At 40.9% G+C, this 19515-nt stretch overlaps 1 protein-coding gene across 4 annotated transcripts in view; it reads left to right on the top strand.

Moving 5' to 3' along the window:
* SV2C (synaptic vesicle glycoprotein 2C) overlaps positions 1–19449 on the top strand; it is a 106328-nt gene extending 86879 nt beyond the window's left edge. The window contains exons 11-14 of one of the 4 annotated variants that reach the window (XR_013977162.1): positions 251–454; positions 1951–2110; positions 8542–9345; positions 12556–19449. Coding sequence is in view for 2 of the 4 variants with exons in the window: in XM_080972611.1 (XP_080828737.1) it covers positions 251–454; positions 1951–2110; positions 8542–8725 (548 nt within the window). In the remaining 2 variants the exon portion in view is untranslated. Of the gene's footprint in view, positions 1–250; positions 455–1950; positions 2111–8541 lie in introns of all 4 variants that reach the window. The other 3 variants (XR_013977163.1, XM_080972612.1, XM_080972611.1) reach the window with 3 other exon arrangements.
* The last annotated feature ends 66 nt before the right edge of the window (positions 19450–19515 follow it).

Raw genomic sequence — 19515 nt, 5'->3', positions numbered from 1 at the left:
CCATTGAGTTTAATGGGACTTACTCCCTGAGATGCAGATCACACCAATCTGCCACTAGGTTCTGCATATGACTGTCCTGGAAGCATATAGTATTGACAATTACATCTAATTCGTTATCTGAAAAAAGTCCATTATACCACTTACAAAAGTTTGTTGTTATTGTTTTCTATCAGTTTTTGAAATGTTTTAAAACAGATGAATTCCTAATATGAACAGATCATGATATTGTTCATTTTCTTCATTTCCATAGATCTTGAACCATATAAATATCCTGGCAGTCAATTTGTAAACTGCACATTCATTCACAACAAGACAGGATGTCAAATATCCTTTGATGATGATTACAGTGCCTATTGGATTTACTTCGTTAATTTCCTGGGGACATTAGCTGTACTACCAGGGAATATTGTCTCCGCTCTTCTGATGGACAGAATTGGGCGTTTAACAATGTTAGGTATGAACTTTGCATGAAAATGGGTTTAAAAAATATATCTTGCATAACCCTACTTTTAAGAGTTTCCCGCGAGGGGAGGGATAACTGTTTCCTCAAAAATCTTTAATTGGTATATTCAAAATACCCTTCAAAAATATTTGAACATAATCTCCTGGAAGTTTTATGTGTGGTGGGAACTGGGGTGGTTGGTAAGGTTGGAGCTGTGCCCTTGCACTGATAGAAGCACTGCCACCAATCTGTTGCTCTCACTGGGGCACACAGACTCAAAGACCTGTAGAGTTGGAACATGCACGACTCTATCCAATCAAGCAGCAATAGTGCAGGTGTTGGGAGTGACTCTTCCCTATCCTCTACTAATGAACTCTGCAGAGAAACAGAAAGAAGTCTAGCTAATTATCTTTACAAGTCCAGGGTAAAATTGGACAAGCCAATGGCTTTGTTTGTAATTGCAGAAGGTTGTGTGCCTGAGCCAGGGAATGGCCCTATGAACAGTGCAAGCCTATATATGTATATTCAGAAGTAAATCCCATTGAGTTCAGTGGGACTCATTTCCAGGTAGCTAGACATAGTTATTCAATAGCAACCCACAGCCCATACTAGCCGATTCCAAAAAACCTGCTTTTTCGTTTGCATGCTCAAAGATTTGGATATTTGTATTTCATTTTCCTGTGAGTGGGAAAGCAGCTCAGAGTTGCTTGACTGGGGAACATGGCAAGAGGAAATGATTCAGCAACCTTCTTGCTTTTCCTTTGATCAAATTCACAGGCTCCTCCTCACTTTCCTTTGTAAATAGCCAGGAAATTGTTGCAGAGGTGTCTGGCATGTAATATATTATTTTATTTATTTATTATTATTTATTAAATTTGTATACTGCTCTATACCCCTAGATCTCAGCCTGGTTTACAATACAAATATATAATATATAGATTGGTTCTAAAATCACTTCTATAGGCAAACTAATCACTCTTTGTCACTAGTACTCAAATCTTTAGCATTCCAGACTGGGCAGAGCATTCTGAAGGTGCAGAACTTGTTCCCTTGGGGTTCCTAGGTCCAACTGGGCCCTTATAACCTCCCTGAACGAACTGCCCCTCCAAAGCAGTTAAGGTAGCCCTCTGGCCTGGAGCCTAGCATTCTGTAACCTCTCTGTTAGTTTCTGCCAGGGAGGAGTGCACCAATGAGCAAAGTTTTGGGGGGCTGCAAGAACCTTGGTGACAAGAGTGCAGGACCCTTGGGAATCTGGCTCAGGGATTGCTGTATGTAGGGGTCTTTGCCTTTCAGAGGCTCCTACCTGTTGGGTTCAGACTTGATGTCGTGGGCTATTCGCCTAGGTCCGGTAAGTCTACATGTGCTTCTGGCTCTCACAGCCTGCCTCAACACTTTGTGTTGATATCCAGGATACTGTTTGTGATTTGGAGTCATGACAGCCATATGGCATTTCTTTGAAAGGCTCATGAAAAATCAATAGTGATTCTTTCCTTTCCCCTTGAATGCAGGTGGTTCTATGATTCTTTCTGGAATTAGCTGCTTCTTCCTGTGGTTTGGTACAAGTGAATCCATGATGATAGGCATGCTGTGTCTGTACAACGGCCTCACCATCTCGGCGTGGAACTCCCTTGATGTCATCACTGTGGAGCTTTATCCTTCAGACAGGAGGTATATTCTTAAAAACGTGGCTTTCAACAGCATCCTGAATCATAATTCAGAAACATGTTAGCCACAGATTAAAAGAGCAGAACCTCTTATTAATGGTTTGCTTGTTTTTAAAGGAGACAAATAGGTAGGAATAAACAGGTAGTTTTCATAACGGAGGCAAGTAAGTACTTGGGTCCCCTGATGGTGTGCATTTGGGATCAGGCCTATTCGACGTATTCATAAATTATCTGGACTTAGAGTGAACAGTATATTTCCTAAGCCTTTCCTCTGACATTGACCACTGTCAGGCAATGTACTAAGCTGCACAGACAATTTGGATTAACCCCAGTGCAGCTATTGTTACAGTCAGCAGCAGATAAACTTCAACCTTTTGCTTTCAGATTAGTAGTGCTGTGGTTATTTATAAATCAAAAGCACTTTGCTTTTATAGCACTTTGTTTTTATAAAACTTCCTCAAAGTGTCCCACTATCAAGCTTTAATGTAGTATTAAAATAAACCCTCTTTAGAAGGGAGCCTTTTCCCTTTTTAGAATTTATGAACATAATGGCCACAATCAAAGAGTTAGGAGCAGTTAAGCCCCTCTCCTCTCCCTATTGCCCTTGCAGTTCTCATTTAAGAAAAATGTTCACACAGTTCAACATCAAAATAGGAGAAGAAAACCTCAGGGTTCTGAAGGTTGATTCATTTGAAAAACAAACAAACCCTTCGGTAAATGTGGTGCCTAATATGTTTTAAGCAGTAACTCTTCAACAGTGACAATGATATATGCCAATTTTCTTTTTTTCCCCCAATTTTTTTTATTGATTTTCCACATTTATCACAAAAACAACATAACAAAACACACAACAAAGAAAAACACATTACACTACAAAACTAAACACAAAGAATTTTTTCTTCAAATACCTAATTCTCATTACATTGATAACTGACTTCCTCAAATCCCCTCTAACTGAATTTCATTATGTCACCTGTATAACAGTTCTCCAAATTCATATTTCTAATAATATTAATTTCTTTCATTTACTAACCTCTTGCCCTTTATTAATATTCTAATCCTTAATATTTACTACCACATATTCTTATTCTACCCCTAAACCTATTTATTACTTCCAATAATTTTCTTTTATCTTATATCACAATATTTAGCTAGATATTCTTTAAATTTCTTCCAATACTCTTGTGTCTCCTCTTCCTTCTGGTCACAGATTCTTCCAGTCAGGTTGGCCAGCTCCAAAAAGTCCAACATCTTCAAGTGCCAGTCTTCTATTGATATATGCCAATTGTCAACATGAGAAGTCATTTTATTCTCAGCACTCATTTGTTGTTTTACCACAATTGGTGCTGGCTGGTGCCCATTGGGACTAGAAGGGTGGAAGACAGGCCACCAGCATGTGGAGCCAGAACCAGTGACAGTCAGGGTCGAACTCATTCTAGGTTTTTCCCCATCTGAGCTCTACAAGGGCAGAGTTGTCGCTAAGGAGGAGGACGCTGGTAGCCATGGTTACGTTCTGCACTGGTTGTAAGAAGGTAGGCAGATTGAGGTTGGTGAGGCAGTGACCTGTTTGCCTGCAGACCAGTATCCACTGACCCCCAACTCACCATTGGCAAGGCATGGGGAAGGAAACTATTACTAGGCAGGTCTGGTAGGCTACTGTAGAGGCATGCCATGTGACTCTTAACTGGTATCTCATTCAACTCTTAACCTCTTTGAAAAACCATAGTTTATTTCTTGGCCCATTGTCTTATATTTCCAAATGTGAGTTGTTTGCAATCCATTCACATCTAAGACTCACTTGCTGTGCTCATGAAACAAACAGAATAGGGACTTATCCTTGTTTCTGCGTGTCCCATACCTAGAAAGGACTGGCCTGAGATATTTTCTGCTTGTCTCATGCTTCCTAGGCATGGGTCCAAGCAATTTTCTGCTGGTCCTGCCACTTTCCCCAGGAAAACCTGCTCTTTAGCGTTTCATCGAAATAAATGTCAATCTGCAGCAAACCCAATTGATGTTTGCTCTGATTAAGCGGTAACGGTCAGATTTTCATGGGGGACAGAAGCGGAACAAGCGGAAGTTTGGATCAGCCCTTAAGTGAACTATTTTGAGCTATCTTGCAGATGCAAGTCATAGACCCTTGCAGATATAAACCATGATACATAAATGGCTTTTCACATGATAAACACAAACCATCCAAGAATGGGAATTGAAGCAAGCAGATGCATTTATTTCATGTTTCTTCTGGCTAGTTCAGGCTTCATTTGGTGGGCGCATGGCATTTATTCTGTCTTGAGAATGAATTGATGGACTCTTGGCACTTAAATAAATACTGCATTTTGCTTGTGTTTTAGTACAACCACTTAATAAGCTAAATAATTGAATATATTTGTCTATTTGCATTGGGTTTTTGCACTTCATTTTGTGTTAGGATACACCAGGGTTTCCCAAACTTGAGTCTCCACCTGTTTTTAGACTATATTTCCATCATCCATAACCATTGGTCCTGGTAGGTAGGGTCCCTAGGGATGGTGGGAAAATTGTAGTCTAAAACCAGCTGGAAACCGTGGGATACACCTTCATTGTTGGTGTAGGCCCAACCACCACCCTTTTTCTGTTTGATTTAGGGAGGGAACAAATTTATTAGCTGTCCAGTAGAGTCTTCTCTTACTACTGTGGCCCTCAGATGTTGCTGGACTAGAATTCCCATCTTTTCAGACTATTGGCTTTTCTGGTTTGGGGCTGATGAGATCGGTAGATCAACATCTGGTTTTCCCACTCCCACCTTAATACCTTCTTTTTAAAAAAACACACAAAAATTCTCCTTTCTTGGTTGTAAATTTATTTATGGGCTATGATAAACCCTGTCTTTAAACTAACCTATAATGTCATAATTTTGAAGTGTGAGTTTTTACTGCCACCTTGTGGAAATGGAATACAAGAGTGTCCAGTTCAGTTTCCAATCATATTATCCACTCATGGCATATAATGTTATCCAAAGGCAAAACTGATGACACTCCTGTATTCTTTAGCCTAAGGTTACCAGATCCCCCCCCCCCAATGAATCTGGGGACACTTTTCAACTTCAATGGATTTTCTATGGGGACTGATTTGTAAATCCGGGGACTGTCCCCAGGAAACGGGGACATCTGGTAACTTTAGCCTCTTTTTATGGCTTAGGCAACGTTCAGATTTTCTGTTTCTCTGTGAAGCAAGCTGTAATAATGCATTCCAGAAGCTCTGCCTGGCTGTAGTTTTTCACCAAACACATATAAAACGTCGTCAGTCTTGCTAGTTATCTAATAAAAAAATATTTATTTCCTCCATTTACTCCATCTCACCTCATGTTGCCTTGGGAAGTCTTTTGAAATTCTAGGCTGACACATTGCCATATTTTCTTCTGTTCCACATCTGTGGTTTCAGACTAGAAGTACTAAAGAATCATATCACACCCTCACTGTGGGTTTTTTTTCTTTTTCTTTCATATTTTATTATATTCTCTTTCTGGTCAGACAGAGTGTGGAATTTTACCCTGCTTATCTGTCCACGGCTCTTCTAATCTTTCTTGGCTGTCTTTATTTGTAGGCTACTGCAGTGTATTTTGCTTCAGATATGATCTCAGGGAAGACTTATATGTAATATAATCCTGATCCCCCCCCCCCTGCAGTAGCTGGTGTCAGATAATCTCAGCAGGTATAACTTTTAAAGGCTTTAAAATACAAGGAAAACCCATTTTATTAACTTGTTCAGTTTTCTGAATGTGGAACCAGAAACCTCTCTCAAACCCCAACCTTGGGATCTAAATAAATACTCACTAGGTGCCTTACAAGGCAGTTTGCCTTCCTTAATGCTAAATTAACTGCATATTTGGATGGTGGAAATCTTGATAAATTCTCAGGATAGTTCATATTAAGTAACTTGGCCAATCCCAAAAACATCACGTGCTGCACAATATCAAATTTCTGCATCTTTCATTCAGTTGTAGAGATTAAAAAAGAACCTCTCCTTGAGATCCTGGAGAGCCCCTGCCAGTCAGAGTAGACAAAACTGGGTTAGATAGGCAAATCATTCATTCATTCATTCATACCCCGCCCATCTGGCTGGGTTTCCCCAGCCACTCTGGGCAGCTTCCAACAAAAGATTAAAAATACATTAAAACATCAGTCATTAAAAGCTTCCCTAAACAGGGCTGCCTTAGAAATGTCTTCTAAATGTCAGATAGTTGTTTATTTCCTTGACATCTGATGGGAGGGCATTCCACAGGGCGGGCACCACTACAGAGAAGGCCCTCTGCCTGGTTCCCTGTAACCTCACTTCTCGCAGTGAGGGAACTGCCAGAAGGCCCTCAGAGCTGGACCTCAGTGTCCGGGCTGAATGATGGGGTGGAGATGCTTCTTCAGGGTTACTGGGCCAAGGTCGTTTAGGGCTTTAAAGGTCAGCACCAACACTTTGAATTGTATTCGGAAATGTACTGGAAACGTACCTTCACCTGGTATAGGGCAGATTCCTGTGGACACATTTGCACCTTGCCATGCTTTCATCCACTACTGGTCAACAGAGACCAAACTGAGTAGCAGTCGGAGGCAATGCTTCCTTGGAGAATAAAAGTACCATATGCAGCATACGTGTTGCATATTCAAGCAGGGAGATGGTTTTTTTCAGAGGCATGCGAATGATTCAAGTAAACAAGTTCTACTGAAGTATATTTCCCTTTCCTGTTCTTATCTGCATGTATTTAAGGATATAAGTACAGCCTCATTCTCTCCCTCCCCCCTTTAAAGCAGTGTTTCGCAGACTAGGACCTCTTCCTTTTAAGTTTATACTACGTTCTTGGGTCTCCAGCCATCTGTTGAGCAGGTGAGCACATGGAGGTCCTTTAAAAAGCTATGCTTTTTTTTTAAAAAAAAGGAAAGGAAAGAGACTAGAAGAGAATATTCTGCTTTTACGGCCAAAGAGCACGTATTCCTTGCTATTTCCCAAGGGTACAGGATATTCCATCATCTTGGTACTGGTTTTTCAAGCCCCTAATATAAGTACATTTGAACAGATAAAGCTCATGTCGTATCTGGCTGTTGTTTCATCAGGATTTCCACAGGTCCCTTAAGTAGGTGGACCCCTGAAGACATAAATATTTTCTGTTTCTTGAAAGATTACCATCTCCTTGTTCTGTAAACTGGATCTTTGGCCCTCTGATTTTGACCTAATTACCAGAGGCTACTTTTATCAGGCAGTCTTGCAAAATAAAAATAAAAAAATCAGATGTGAAAGAGACTTCAGCATGGAAGGGCATCAGTGTGTTCTGATTTAAGACTGGTTTTTAAAACTATAATTTGAGTTGGAAATAAAGGAACAAGACACCATATATATATATATATATATATATATAATGATTATTATGTATTGGAAGGCGCTGAATTGCTTCCAATGTAGAATAAAATTTGCTAACAGGTCAGTTAAATAAAGGCTGAGGGAGAAATGGCAGCTTAAATACTTTGAACATTTTTTAAAAAGACTTTTCTCTCCAACCTTCTGAGTGCTGCTTTATGGCAGGGGCTGATGGGAGTTGGAGTCCAGCAACATCTGGAGAGCCACAGGTTCCCCATCCTTATGTTATGTGTTTTTATATAGAAAATGCATGAAAGCTGCATATAAATTATTGTATGTGGCAACTGCACATGCTCTAAACTCATTTCCTTTTTTTGATAGTTACAAGCTTGGAGGATCAGGGGGATGCTATGGACGTAGTATAACTTGATTCTTCCAGGCTTTTTAATGAATTATTTTTTATTTTAATACCTTTGTCATCTTTTATTTATGTATTATTTTGTATTTGTAAACAATCCTGGGAGCTCAGCTGGAGGGCAATATAAACTTATTTTAAGATAAATTGCTGAGGAAGTGAATTTTCAGCATCTGCCCCAACTTATTTATAAGGCATGAAGTAAGACGCCTCCAAGTTTAGCTCTAGGAGCTTCTGGATTGGTCCTGTTCTCTTTATTTAGGTCAGTCTCACGGCTGACACAGGGTGGGTTAAGGGGACGTGAAGGTGAGTGAATACCATAGTCCTTTTGCAATCCCGGGATGTCACTGAATTGCAGTGGGAGGGTATGGTGCCTGTTTATCATAAGATCTGTAGTCATTAGGGGCTGCTCAGTAATTTTCTAGTCGTTGCTGCATCTTCAGCTGACCTTTTTGAGGAAAGCTGTCCTCCAGCTTCTATTATTTTATAAAACTCAAAGCAAATATTCAGGTTCAAAGGATATTTCACCTGTCATTTTAGTGCAAAAAGTCTTGGACCTCTGAGTTCTGGCCATTTTCAGGAATAGTATCTAAACCAATGCACCATTTTTCTCTCACCTGCTTTCCGCCCCGATAAAACTTTTATTCTTTCCTGTGGTTTTAACTTCTTTTCTTTCTTTCTCTCTCTCTCCCTTTTAGGGCAACAGGCTTTGGCTTTTTAAATGCACTATGCAAAGCAGCAGCTGTCCTTGGAAACCTTATATTTGGTTCCTTTGTTATCATCACCAAATCAATTCCTATTCTCTTGGCTTCCTCGGTTCTAGTATGTGGAGGCTTGGTAGGACTTCGGCTCCCAGACACCAGAACCCAAGTGCTGATGTAACTTGGGAAGGATTGTGGATCAAAAGCCATTTCCAGTTTGTTTTCCTCCCTTTCCAAGTATCAGATCTCCTGGCTGGATGGGCAAAGGCTTCAGATTCTCAGTGCATGGAAGGTGACTGTATAGCAGAACTCCCACTAACATAATGAAATCACTGTAACAGATTTAAGCCCTTTTCCAAGGTGCTTCTTCATTCATTCAAACAGGGGGACAGTACCCTGCCTGCTTGCCCCACCCACTTCACCCTCTGACTCTCACACATTCAGCAAAAGTCTGGAGGAGGAAACCTCCATCGGTAGTCTGCTCTGTGTGATTGAATACCACCCTCTAGTTGTACAGGATTCCCAAGTACTGTATTTTTCGCTCTATAAGAAGCACCAGACCATAAGACGCACCTAGTTTTTGGAGGAGGAAAACAAGAAAAAAAATATTCTGAATCTCAGAAGCCAGAACAACAAGAGGGATCGCTGCGCAGCGAAAGCAGCGATCCCTCTTGCTGTTCTGGCTTCTGGGATAGTTGTGCAGCCTGCATTCACTCCATGAGACGCACACACATTTCCCCTTACTTTTTAGGAGGGAAAAAGTGAGTCTTATAGAGCAAAAAATACAGTACTTTTAACTGTGTGCATAGTGGCTCACCCTTCATACATTTGCTAAATGTATGGAGGGTGGGGCTGGCATGCACATATTGACATTGGGGGCAGGTCAAGCAGGCATGCCCCCGCTTTCTCCTCTGCTTTTGAAGAGGGCTATTGTTCAACCTTTATAAATTCTACATGGCCCCTTGTATTTCAGGCTAAAAGGGCAGTTCAGTGAAGAATTGGTCGCCTTGACCTCAGCTGAACAACACTAGGGTAAGAATTATGTGAATTGCCCCATTAAGAGTTGCTTGTTTCCAGTCGATCTATTTTAAGTGATTTAAGAGGACAGTTTGCTGAAACAAATCAATAGTTCATATGTGACAGTTTTCCTACAACAAGGTCATCTCTGAATAGGAAAAAAAAAGAAGTGTTTTGGAATGAATGTTTTGTTTGCTCATGAGTACCGGGATGTAGGGAAAATGTCACATCTAAAATTGCTTTTAAAACTGCAACATGAAACTATCCCTGTAGTTTAACACTAATGCTTTCTGTGCCAAAAAGCCACACAAGTGAATATTACTATTTTTAATTAAGCTGATGATAAGTAGAAACTTCAAGGCCTTTCTTAGTAGTAAACGTTAATCTAACTTGCACTAGGAGATACAACATAAAATGGAACAGGCTGCATGACTGTACTTCAACACATATTTCCTGCTTTCTTAGAATAAGGGGTTGTGGGGGGAAATGGCATTGCCACTTTCATAAGAAACCATTTTTATGCAAATTCAGGCTGGGCACAAACTGCCTGTTGCTATTCAATCTGTTAACTATCTAATAACTTACTACATTATCGCAGCTGAGCTCCTCACAGGGAAGTAAGGCAAAAGTGTAATAACAGAAAAGATTTCTGGATGTGCCAGGCTCCTCAAATGATGTTAAGAGTTTCTGTAAAATTGCACTACATGGAAACATTGCCCCCTTTCCCTTTTTGGAAGCAATCTAACAAATAATTGCAATTTTGTGGGATATAAATTGGGTGACTACATTTTTTTTTTTCTTGGTCAGGTGGCTTTACAAATTTCTTGGGAAAGGAAAGGCCATCATTCTCAACTGTCCCATCACCTTGCAGTTGATTCACTGCAATAATACTTTCACCCTGCTTGGATAACACAGGAGTGATTGCAACCTGAGCTAGGCAGAAGCTACAAAATAAAAGACTCTGTCGCACCAGTGTCCTGATGGTGACCTTGTTCATATGTCACTATAAGCCAGAGTACCGGTACATCATACTGTGACTGTATTGGCCTCTGAAGAGGACCTTAGATCCCCTCTGCTCTTCCCTGGGCTTGTTAGCTCAGCCTAGTGGTGAAGCCTGGGATTATAGTTATGGTCCTTCTTCCTTAACCATGGTTAAGGTTAACCACAGTAAACATAGGATAAACCTTAGCTGCAGATAGTGCTTAAAGAGAAGCTTTAAACCTTGGTTTAGCTGCTGCACCACATTGAACTAAAAAGTGCAAGAAGGAACAAAGCAGCTGCAATCTCCTCCTCGGGAGCCAGCATGTTCACAGTAAGCCATGGTTTGGCTTAGTGTGATGTGCAAACACAGCCAAAGCCATAGTCTTCCTGTAAGATACGGATTAAACCAATGAAAAAGAGACAAAAGTGAGCAGGTCCCACACTGAAAAAATACTCTACTTTCCCCCTCCAGTGCAGAATGCCCTTTGCCCAACTGCCAACCCATCTCTAAACTCATAATCACATATTTCCAAAGAAATACATAAGGCATAATCCAGAAAAAAATGTATGCTTGCCTTAACTATGTGCTTCATTGCAAATGAGTTTGGTGGGATTTACAATAGTTTTACTCTGGATTGGGCCCATCATGTTTACATTTCCATGATTTTCTTCTAAGTAGGTATTAATGTTGTAATATTAATTTAAGCACAGAATTATTGCTTTAGCTGTATATCAGGTTTTTCAAGTGTATCAAAGTTCATGTTGAGTTCTGTGATTATTTCCACCTTATCACAGCTCTTCATGTTAGTTTAGATTTTTTTTTTTTTAAAAAAAGCCTTTTATCTTTTACAGTTTTCTTTTCATTTGGAGGGGAGGAACCTTTTAACAATGCTCTCTTAGTCATTAGGGACCCTCATTAAGACTTCTAAGATTGAAATCTGAAGCCTCTGTACAGATTGGGAGTGATGATCAACTGCCAGCTGTAAATCATGCTTTTGACATGCACTGTCCACTTAAATTGATGTGGTATTTTGTCTGCTGCCTTCATGAATGTAATCACCGAAAAAAATCTAGAGCCATAGCTAAAGCTTTGGGGGCGGGGGAAGTAAGCACCAGCTCCAAAGCTGTTATCATTGTGTTACTTTCTCAGAATCTAATAATATTTTGAAAACAGATGACATTCTTATTCAGGATGTAGCTTTGACAGAATGTAGACAGTAAGAGTAAAAACAGTTTTAAGATATGAAGAGGGAAGTTAACAGAAATGACCAAAGGCATATGTATTCATTTTGTATGAATTGTGTGATGCATGATACTGGCAGAACGGTTTCATCTCTGTATCCATATTTTCCCACTTCCCTACATGAATGGGTAATACAGGACTTGGCCCTACCATTAGGTAAAGTGAGACAACCACCTCAGCCAGCAGATGATTGGGAGAGGAGAGGTCAGGCAGATGTAATGACATGTTGCAGCTGTGTGCGCCACTGCACCTTCCAACCTGTTTTTCTACCCTACAGTGTAGTGGTGTCCTGTTCCCCGGGTTGAAGGAAGATTCAGCAACCAGTCTGGTCAGTTTGAGTACATACGTGTGCCATCTCATCCTTTCCCTCAGGCAGCAACCCTGAGGGGGAAATGTCTAAAGTGTAAAAGAGAATGCAAAGTGAGTGTCAGGGACATAATCTGAGTCGGCAGAGGAAGAGTTAGAAAACACTGGGAGGGGGATAGTGCACCACTGCAGCACATTACATTTGAAACACAAAATGGAGAAGAGAAAACAATCCAACCGGATGCAAGGCTGTGGCTTAGATGCAGATGTTTAGTTGCTAATATTAGCTCTTCAACAGTACAGATGCTACACATGGAATAAGTAAAACCAAATTTGCTTGAGCTGTGCTTCCCAATTTCACATAGTCCTTATCATTCAGTTCATAAAAACCCTGAGCAGTCAGAATGGTTTATATCTCGGTGCCACGTGCCAGTTCACAACTCGCATGCACTGTGTTGTGTAAGTGTGAACAAGTGTGAAGCAAGGATGCACAAATGGCTGCCATGTCTTTCCACTTTTCCTGTGTAATATACAAAAAGCCTATGAGTCTTGAATCTTTCCTGTAGGGAGATGGGTGAGTTACAGATTATATAGATGGTGCATCCGACTGCAAGGAAGATGTGTGATGTGCTATTTTTCACGTTAAACCAGAAGTCAGAAAATAAGGACCACATGTCAGCTGTGCTTCAGCTCCTCTAGACTGCAGCATGTGAGAATTCTTTTAGGAAAAAAACAATTCTATAAATAGAGCCTAAAAAGGTTTGCCTTTCTTTATATCACAACACTCTATTTCAGACACATGTTCAATTTTTCATGAACAGCTTGTCAGTCCTCCTTTGAAGTGCTGCTGCGTAATCGGTCATCCCTCTGTCTTGTGCTAGATATAGCTAAAACACCCCATTTTCACCATGTGTAATTATAGGTATATTTTCTGTTGGGAAAATATTGCTGTGTTTAATCCCAGGAAGAAGTACCAGCAAATCTTAGTCTGTTATATTCATCTGGTTTCCTCTTCAAACTCGAATGGAAGGCAGATTACAAAGAATCTCAATATTGTCCTCTTATTTGGTGCAGAACCACATAAGAACATAGGAACCACTTTTCTAATGGCCTGCTTATTCTGAAACAAATTGGTATGAAATATGTGTTACAACATTATAAGGTATTTTTGTTTTAATCACTTGGAACACCCCCTCCCCCGCATTAAGTGAGTGCACATTACCACTCTTCAGTAGTTATGCTTTCCAGATACTGCTGTAGAAGACACTGTCCCTTTCTGCCTACTGTAGCTGTACTAGCTACATGTGTTGTGGGGTGGAGTCACCCTCCTGACACTCCTACTTAGGGCCACTGTCAAGGCCACATCAGTAAGATTGGGTGCATGGTGGCACCAATGGAATGGCAGCAGTGGAGCACCTTGGTGGTCCCAACCACACTGCCAAGTCATGTCCAGGCAAGCAACAGCTACATGAGGCTCCTGCCTGAATGCTGGCCCATACTGCTGTACAACTGGGCTCAGCAGTCTTTCTCATAATTAGTCCAGCCCACAACCATTTCCTTCTCCAGTGAGAAGGATGAAGCTGGAGATCCTTTCTGCCAATGCCTTATCATAAATTCTTCGTCGTTTATATATTTTAAATAATGCAGGGAGGGACCAGTGGCCCTTTACAGGTTGTTAGACTCCCAATTCCCACCAGTCATTATTTACATCTTGCGTTGTGTCACTTGTGTGCAAACCAACCCATGTGCTCTCTCCCAGATTAGTGCAATACATAAACCCTGCACGTGCACACATGTCCTTTTGCTTTGTAATGTTTTTTTGAAAGAGGTCTTGGCATGAAGAAAGGAGTCACCAGAATAAGAATACAAAGAATGCAACTTTTCAAAGAAGCTGCTGTAAGTGAAATGTGTGTGTGTAGGTAGAGTGAAAGAGAATCATTTCAGTCTAGGAGCAAACAAATCACTCATATTCTTTTTCTCCTGAATTTCCTGTCTTTCCCCACTATCAAAGCACAGGCCCTTGCTTCATATTAATAACATCTGTTCCTATCAGGCAGGAAACACAGCAGGAAACGCAGCTATATATTTACTAGCAGCTCTCCTTGAATGTTTCTCCCTGTTCTGTGATTTCTGTTTTCTTGCACACAGTATGAACACAACTATTTAGTTAATGGGTGACACGTTACTAAACCTAGTACACCAATTTGGTCTTTGGTGATACCAATCTCTGTACTTATATATTAGTCAGATGTCTCAACTTTTGAGACTAGGTTCTGCAACACGTAGGAGCCACAAATATATTCACCAGGGCTGGGATCCAAGGAACCAATCGTAGAGCTTTGCATGAAGTATAAGGCATACTGAGTTTCAAAAGCTTTCTGTGTTGTGCTATGGAGGGGGATCTGTCATTCAAATGGGAGGAAAGTCAAAATTCATACAAGCTGACGTGTGGATTTTTGATGTGTCTTAAGTTGCTCTTGGATCCCACAGCATTTATCAGTCTAATTCATTTTTAAACACGTTAGTAGCCATCACAGCTCCCTTTGGTGCTAAATTCATTAGGTTGGTTGTAAATTGTGCAATGAAATACTTCCTTCTTAAGGAAGTAGATCTCATCCACTCCTTGTTTTAGTTTTTCTTTGTATGTTTTTCAGCCCTCTTTGAAATTCTTCTGAACTGGGGTGTCCAGAATTGCTTACAATAGTCTGATCTTGCATTTTCCTATCCCTTTCCTAATAATCCCTGGCACAGCATTTGTGGTTTTTTTGCTGAGCTAACTCTTTGCATTAGTATGGTTGCCCATTAATTGCATTTTAATCAAGACTTGGTCTGAAGCAGAAGGGAACTTCCCCACTCACCTTCACCCCATCCCAACAAGATCCATCGTGAGACTCACTCTGGTATAGCTCCCTCTATATTAGACCAATTCTGAATGTCAATTCAGAGCCTACACCAGACTGAGAACCACAGCCCCCTCATGAATCACATCTGGGGAGGGTTGCATGCCAGTGGTGGGCAGGGGCAGGTGGAAGTGGGCAGCCTCTTGCCTTTGTACGTGCAATAGGGTACGTTCAAGCCATGCAAAGGTTTGGTGTTTCAACACACCTCCACCCATCCACATCTCTTAATCCTCCAGCCAAGCAAAAGCACTCAAGGAGAGCACAGGGCTGCTGAGGGGTGGGACCTTGGAAAAAGAACTATGGCCAGGGGAGAGTCTTGAGGGCCAAATAGACATTTGGAGAGCCACATTTGGCCCTGCGCCTGAGGTGTCCCACCCTGGGCTCCTGCTTCTGTGTTCTGCCAAAATCTAGCCTTTACCTGTTGTGGTACCTACAACTCTGTTCAATCCATGGCATCTCCAGGAATAGGTGATTGGAGATATTCCTCTGCCTGAGACCTTGGAGAGCTATGTCAGTCACAGCAGGCAGTGCTAAGATAGGTGGACAAATGGATTGATCTGGTAGGAAGGAGCTTCCTGTGTTCCTACAGTACCTTTTTAAAAAAGAGAAATAGTCTTCTTTGTCATGAACTTATTTTTTCTCCCCTGTCCAGCCTCCTATTATTTAGTCACAGCCCTCATATAATAAAACATTGTATATTGTAAAGAACATGTGATGTATAGATATGTATGTTGATTTTATATATTTTTTATATATGTACATACATGCATTCAAGTTTGTGTGCATATGTTTGACTTTGACAAGCAAAATAATTTTATAGACTAACACCTGCCTTGGCAGTGTATGTATCAGGGGCATGAACTGGCCAAAGATAAGCTCTTATTAAGTCCCATTGATTTCTGTTAGCCACATGTTTGAATCAATGAAACTTACAAGTGCTTTTACTTTGGCTGGCTGGTTCTTGGTATTGTTTGATCCATATTACCATTTACTTTTTGCAGTCTTGGAATGCAAATTTGCCCTTGAAACTCTGCTGGTGCAAAGACGTTAGTGGCATTTTGCCATTATTGTTTTAGCTGCAAAAAAGAAAGCTCCTCATAGATAAGAAGTATCTTTTGACATGAACACATCATTCTCCATACATTTTGGTAAACAATGAAGAAACAGGCCATTAAAAAGCATCAGTTGTGTTCCAGCCAAGTAAGAAAAACCTATGACTTTAGAATGTTATACCCCCCCCCTTATTTGATGCAACATGTACATTCTAATTAATGTTTTGTATAGCTCATAAAGTTGCTTCTGTGTAGTATATGGGAAAATATCTGTCTCTTATGTCCTTTACTTAAGTTGTTTCTTCCCAGGTAGCTGACGCTGTTCTGGTAATGTTCTTACAGCTAGAAATTGCTTATTAGTGCTTTTCTCAGTGGTCTTTGACCAGACAGGAACAGAGCCATTGCCAAGTTGCCTTTCAGTTAACTGTTACCTTTCCTAAAACCCCGTCCAGTATATCAGTATTGCATGTTGGCAGTCCTACTGTTGCTTAATGGAAACACACCCAGACAGAACAGGGGTTAAAGCGAGTTTATTATTTCAAACTCTGACATTCATTGCACATGTCCTTTCCCTTATGCAAGTGACTTTAGGCTGTCTGTGTACCGAGGACCGAGTGGGTGTGCTTAACTGCTGAAGTAAGGGAGTCAGCAGCAGTTTTTTCTTCTTCCTCCCACATGAATAAACAAGGCCCTATGGACTAAAGTTCAAATAAAGAATCTACCCTTTTGCATAATGCATGTAGGGGGTGATTCTGATTGGTGGGTGAGGGGAGTTTCTGCATTCTCTATGCAATATGAAGGGTAGAACATGATTTTCCAAGGACTTAGCACTTTGAACCAAGGCTGTGTGATTGGTTACGCTCCAAAGCTGAGTTTCGTTGCATCTTGCTGTGTCCTGAACAACTTCAGGGCTGATGCCATAGCAAGTAGTTCAGAAAACTGGTTCTTTGAAAGCAGAGACTTTTATTGATAGGTGTTTTCTGTGATACTTGCACCCAGAGCAGGCCTTCCCAAATTATGGACTGGAACCCTTCCATCCAGACCAGTAAGTTCTGATACCCATGTTCCTCAGTTGCCTGGCAGGCCTCCTGGTTATGCTTTTGCAACATGGTCATTAGCAGAAATCGTAGTTCAGAGTGCTGCTGTTCAAGCAGCTGACGGCTATGTGGATTGGCTCAGAGACAGAAAAGTCACCTGCTAACTGGAAAGCTGCTAACGTGGCACAAGAAGTTTAGAGGAAGCTCCCTGGCTCATTCATGCAGTGGGTATAGAATATGATTATCAAATGCAAACATGCTGCTTTCACACAAGAGGAAGGTTTTAACCGCAGCAACGGATATTTCACAATGGGTTCAGACCTCCAATTTCAGTGCTACGAAATGTTTTAAAAATGCTTTTAAAGTTTGCAATCCATTTCCCCCCCAAGCCCACTGCAGTCAACATTATGGCACAAATGTTCTGGTTTATCTTTGTCCCACTTTTGTTGCCCTATAGTCCCTCTGGACAGCAGTCATGTGGTGGTGTTGGGAAAGCATTCAACTGCAGAACAAATCCACAACAAATCCACTATTACTGTGTCCAGGACAAGTTGCAGAATACACCTGCCATAAAGAACCAATCTGAGGGGTGCTTTGTTTTAAATTTGATACCAATGCCCATGTAGAACCTACACTGGCTTGGATGCATACTCTCCCCCCCCTTCCAAATTTTATCCCATATTAACACATTAAAGAAACAGCACTAGCAGGCTTTGTCTCACCCAGAAGTAGTGCCAAATAAAGAAGCAGCTAGTGACACACAGCACATTAATGACTTCCCTGGCAGATTTACTTCCCATGGACTTGTAGCCATCTAGGTCATATATCAGGTCTAGCCAAGGAACCAATAAATGTTAAAAGTGTAGCTTTAAGGTGTTGTCTGACACTTCTGGGTCTTGTTCGTGTATGGCTTTAGCATTGGACCACAAGCTAGAACTGAGCTGTGCCTGCAACTGGTGTTATCCCACCAGAGGAATGGGTTCCTGGAGGATGCCTCAAGTTTTAGTAGTGCCATAACAGGATCAGATCCTCACTGATTCATATTCTGCCAAGATTCCATGGCTGTAAGTGCCAATGCTCATGTCGGCACTGTGTTTACATGACTTGCAAGTACCAGTTCTAGCCATGATGGTATTAACCCCGTGTCTTCATTACCTCTTTCCATGTCGGAAGATGTCAGTTGCTCTGTGGTGAAGAGATATGCCTCTCACATTTTCCATGGAGCCTGTATTATTTCCTTGGACAAAAGGCCAGTGATTTCACTGCAAGTGCAGGAACTAACTAGGCATGAAAGCAAAACATTGCCACTGGCTGTTGTGTGCATAAAGATTTGCACTCCCCAAAAGGAAAAACCATGCTAATATGTACATATTCCTATATATAACTTTACTAGCAGCTCAAGTCTTACAACATCAGCAAATGCTTGGAATTAGGGGAGGCAGTAGGTTGATTATTAAATTTGTACACCCTACATCAAGCTATTTCAAAGCCATGATTATAGATAAACACTGGAGTGTTAAATGGGTGCTTTGAAATACTTTTCTAGGGTTAATTACAAGGCTGCTTTCCTGTACGGTACTGATAACTCTAAATTGTCTACAGGGATAGGTGGAGGCAAGTCTCTGACAGAACAGCACCATGCACATAGCAAAGGTTGTATACATGGTTCTCCCTCTCCTTGTTTTATCCTCACAACAACTCTGTGAAGTAGGCTACTCTGAGGAGGCTGACTGACCCAAGGTCACTCAGGGAGCTTCATGGATGAGTGAGGATCTGAACCCTTGTCTCCCAGGTCCTAGTCCAACTGCTACAGCACACTGCAGCACTCCACTAATTTGTGTGTGTACGTCTAAAAACAGGAATAAGCACTGGTCAAAGTACTGTGGAATTGGAGCTTGGCAATAGTTCCTTCCACCTTAGAATTCTGCTTTGCAAGATCGCCTCCCTGTATTTCTGGTTTTATGACTTGTGTATATATATATGTGTGTGTGTGTGCTTACATGTCTGTACATTAATCAAACCTCACTTTCAGATTTCTGGATTTTTCATTCCAAATGCAGCTGGTACAATTGTGAACTCATCTTTCTGGTATGCTCCTCTGTGTCAGATTGCCTACTGCCAAAAAAATGTTAAGCCAAGTGTGTTTTTATAAAGTCCCCTGGGGAAAGCTGTTTGTATACTTGTGAAAGGGCATGTTTTGTGTAGGATGATGATGTACAGTGTAAATCTATAAAATGTGGAAGTGTGTATACATTTATTATCTGCCAGATATCTATTAGTCATGTAATAAAAGCAAAGATATTTAACGTACATCAGATCGAAAAAAGGAGCTCCATTATATTCAAATAAAGAAGCTTTCTCTGAAATGAGATTCTACTGGGTGTGTTACTAATTAAATGTTTGCTTTTTCATTGTTGCAAAAAAAAGGAGATAAT

The sequence above is a fragment of the Podarcis pityusensis genome (assembly GCF_964106645.2).
Source record: "Podarcis pityusensis genome assembly, chromosome: 11".
NCBI classification, from domain to species: domain Eukaryota; kingdom Metazoa; phylum Chordata; class Lepidosauria; order Squamata; family Lacertidae; genus Podarcis; species Podarcis pityusensis.
Note: the sequence above shows the minus strand (reverse complement) of the source record. Positions and strands in the feature narration are given on the sequence as shown.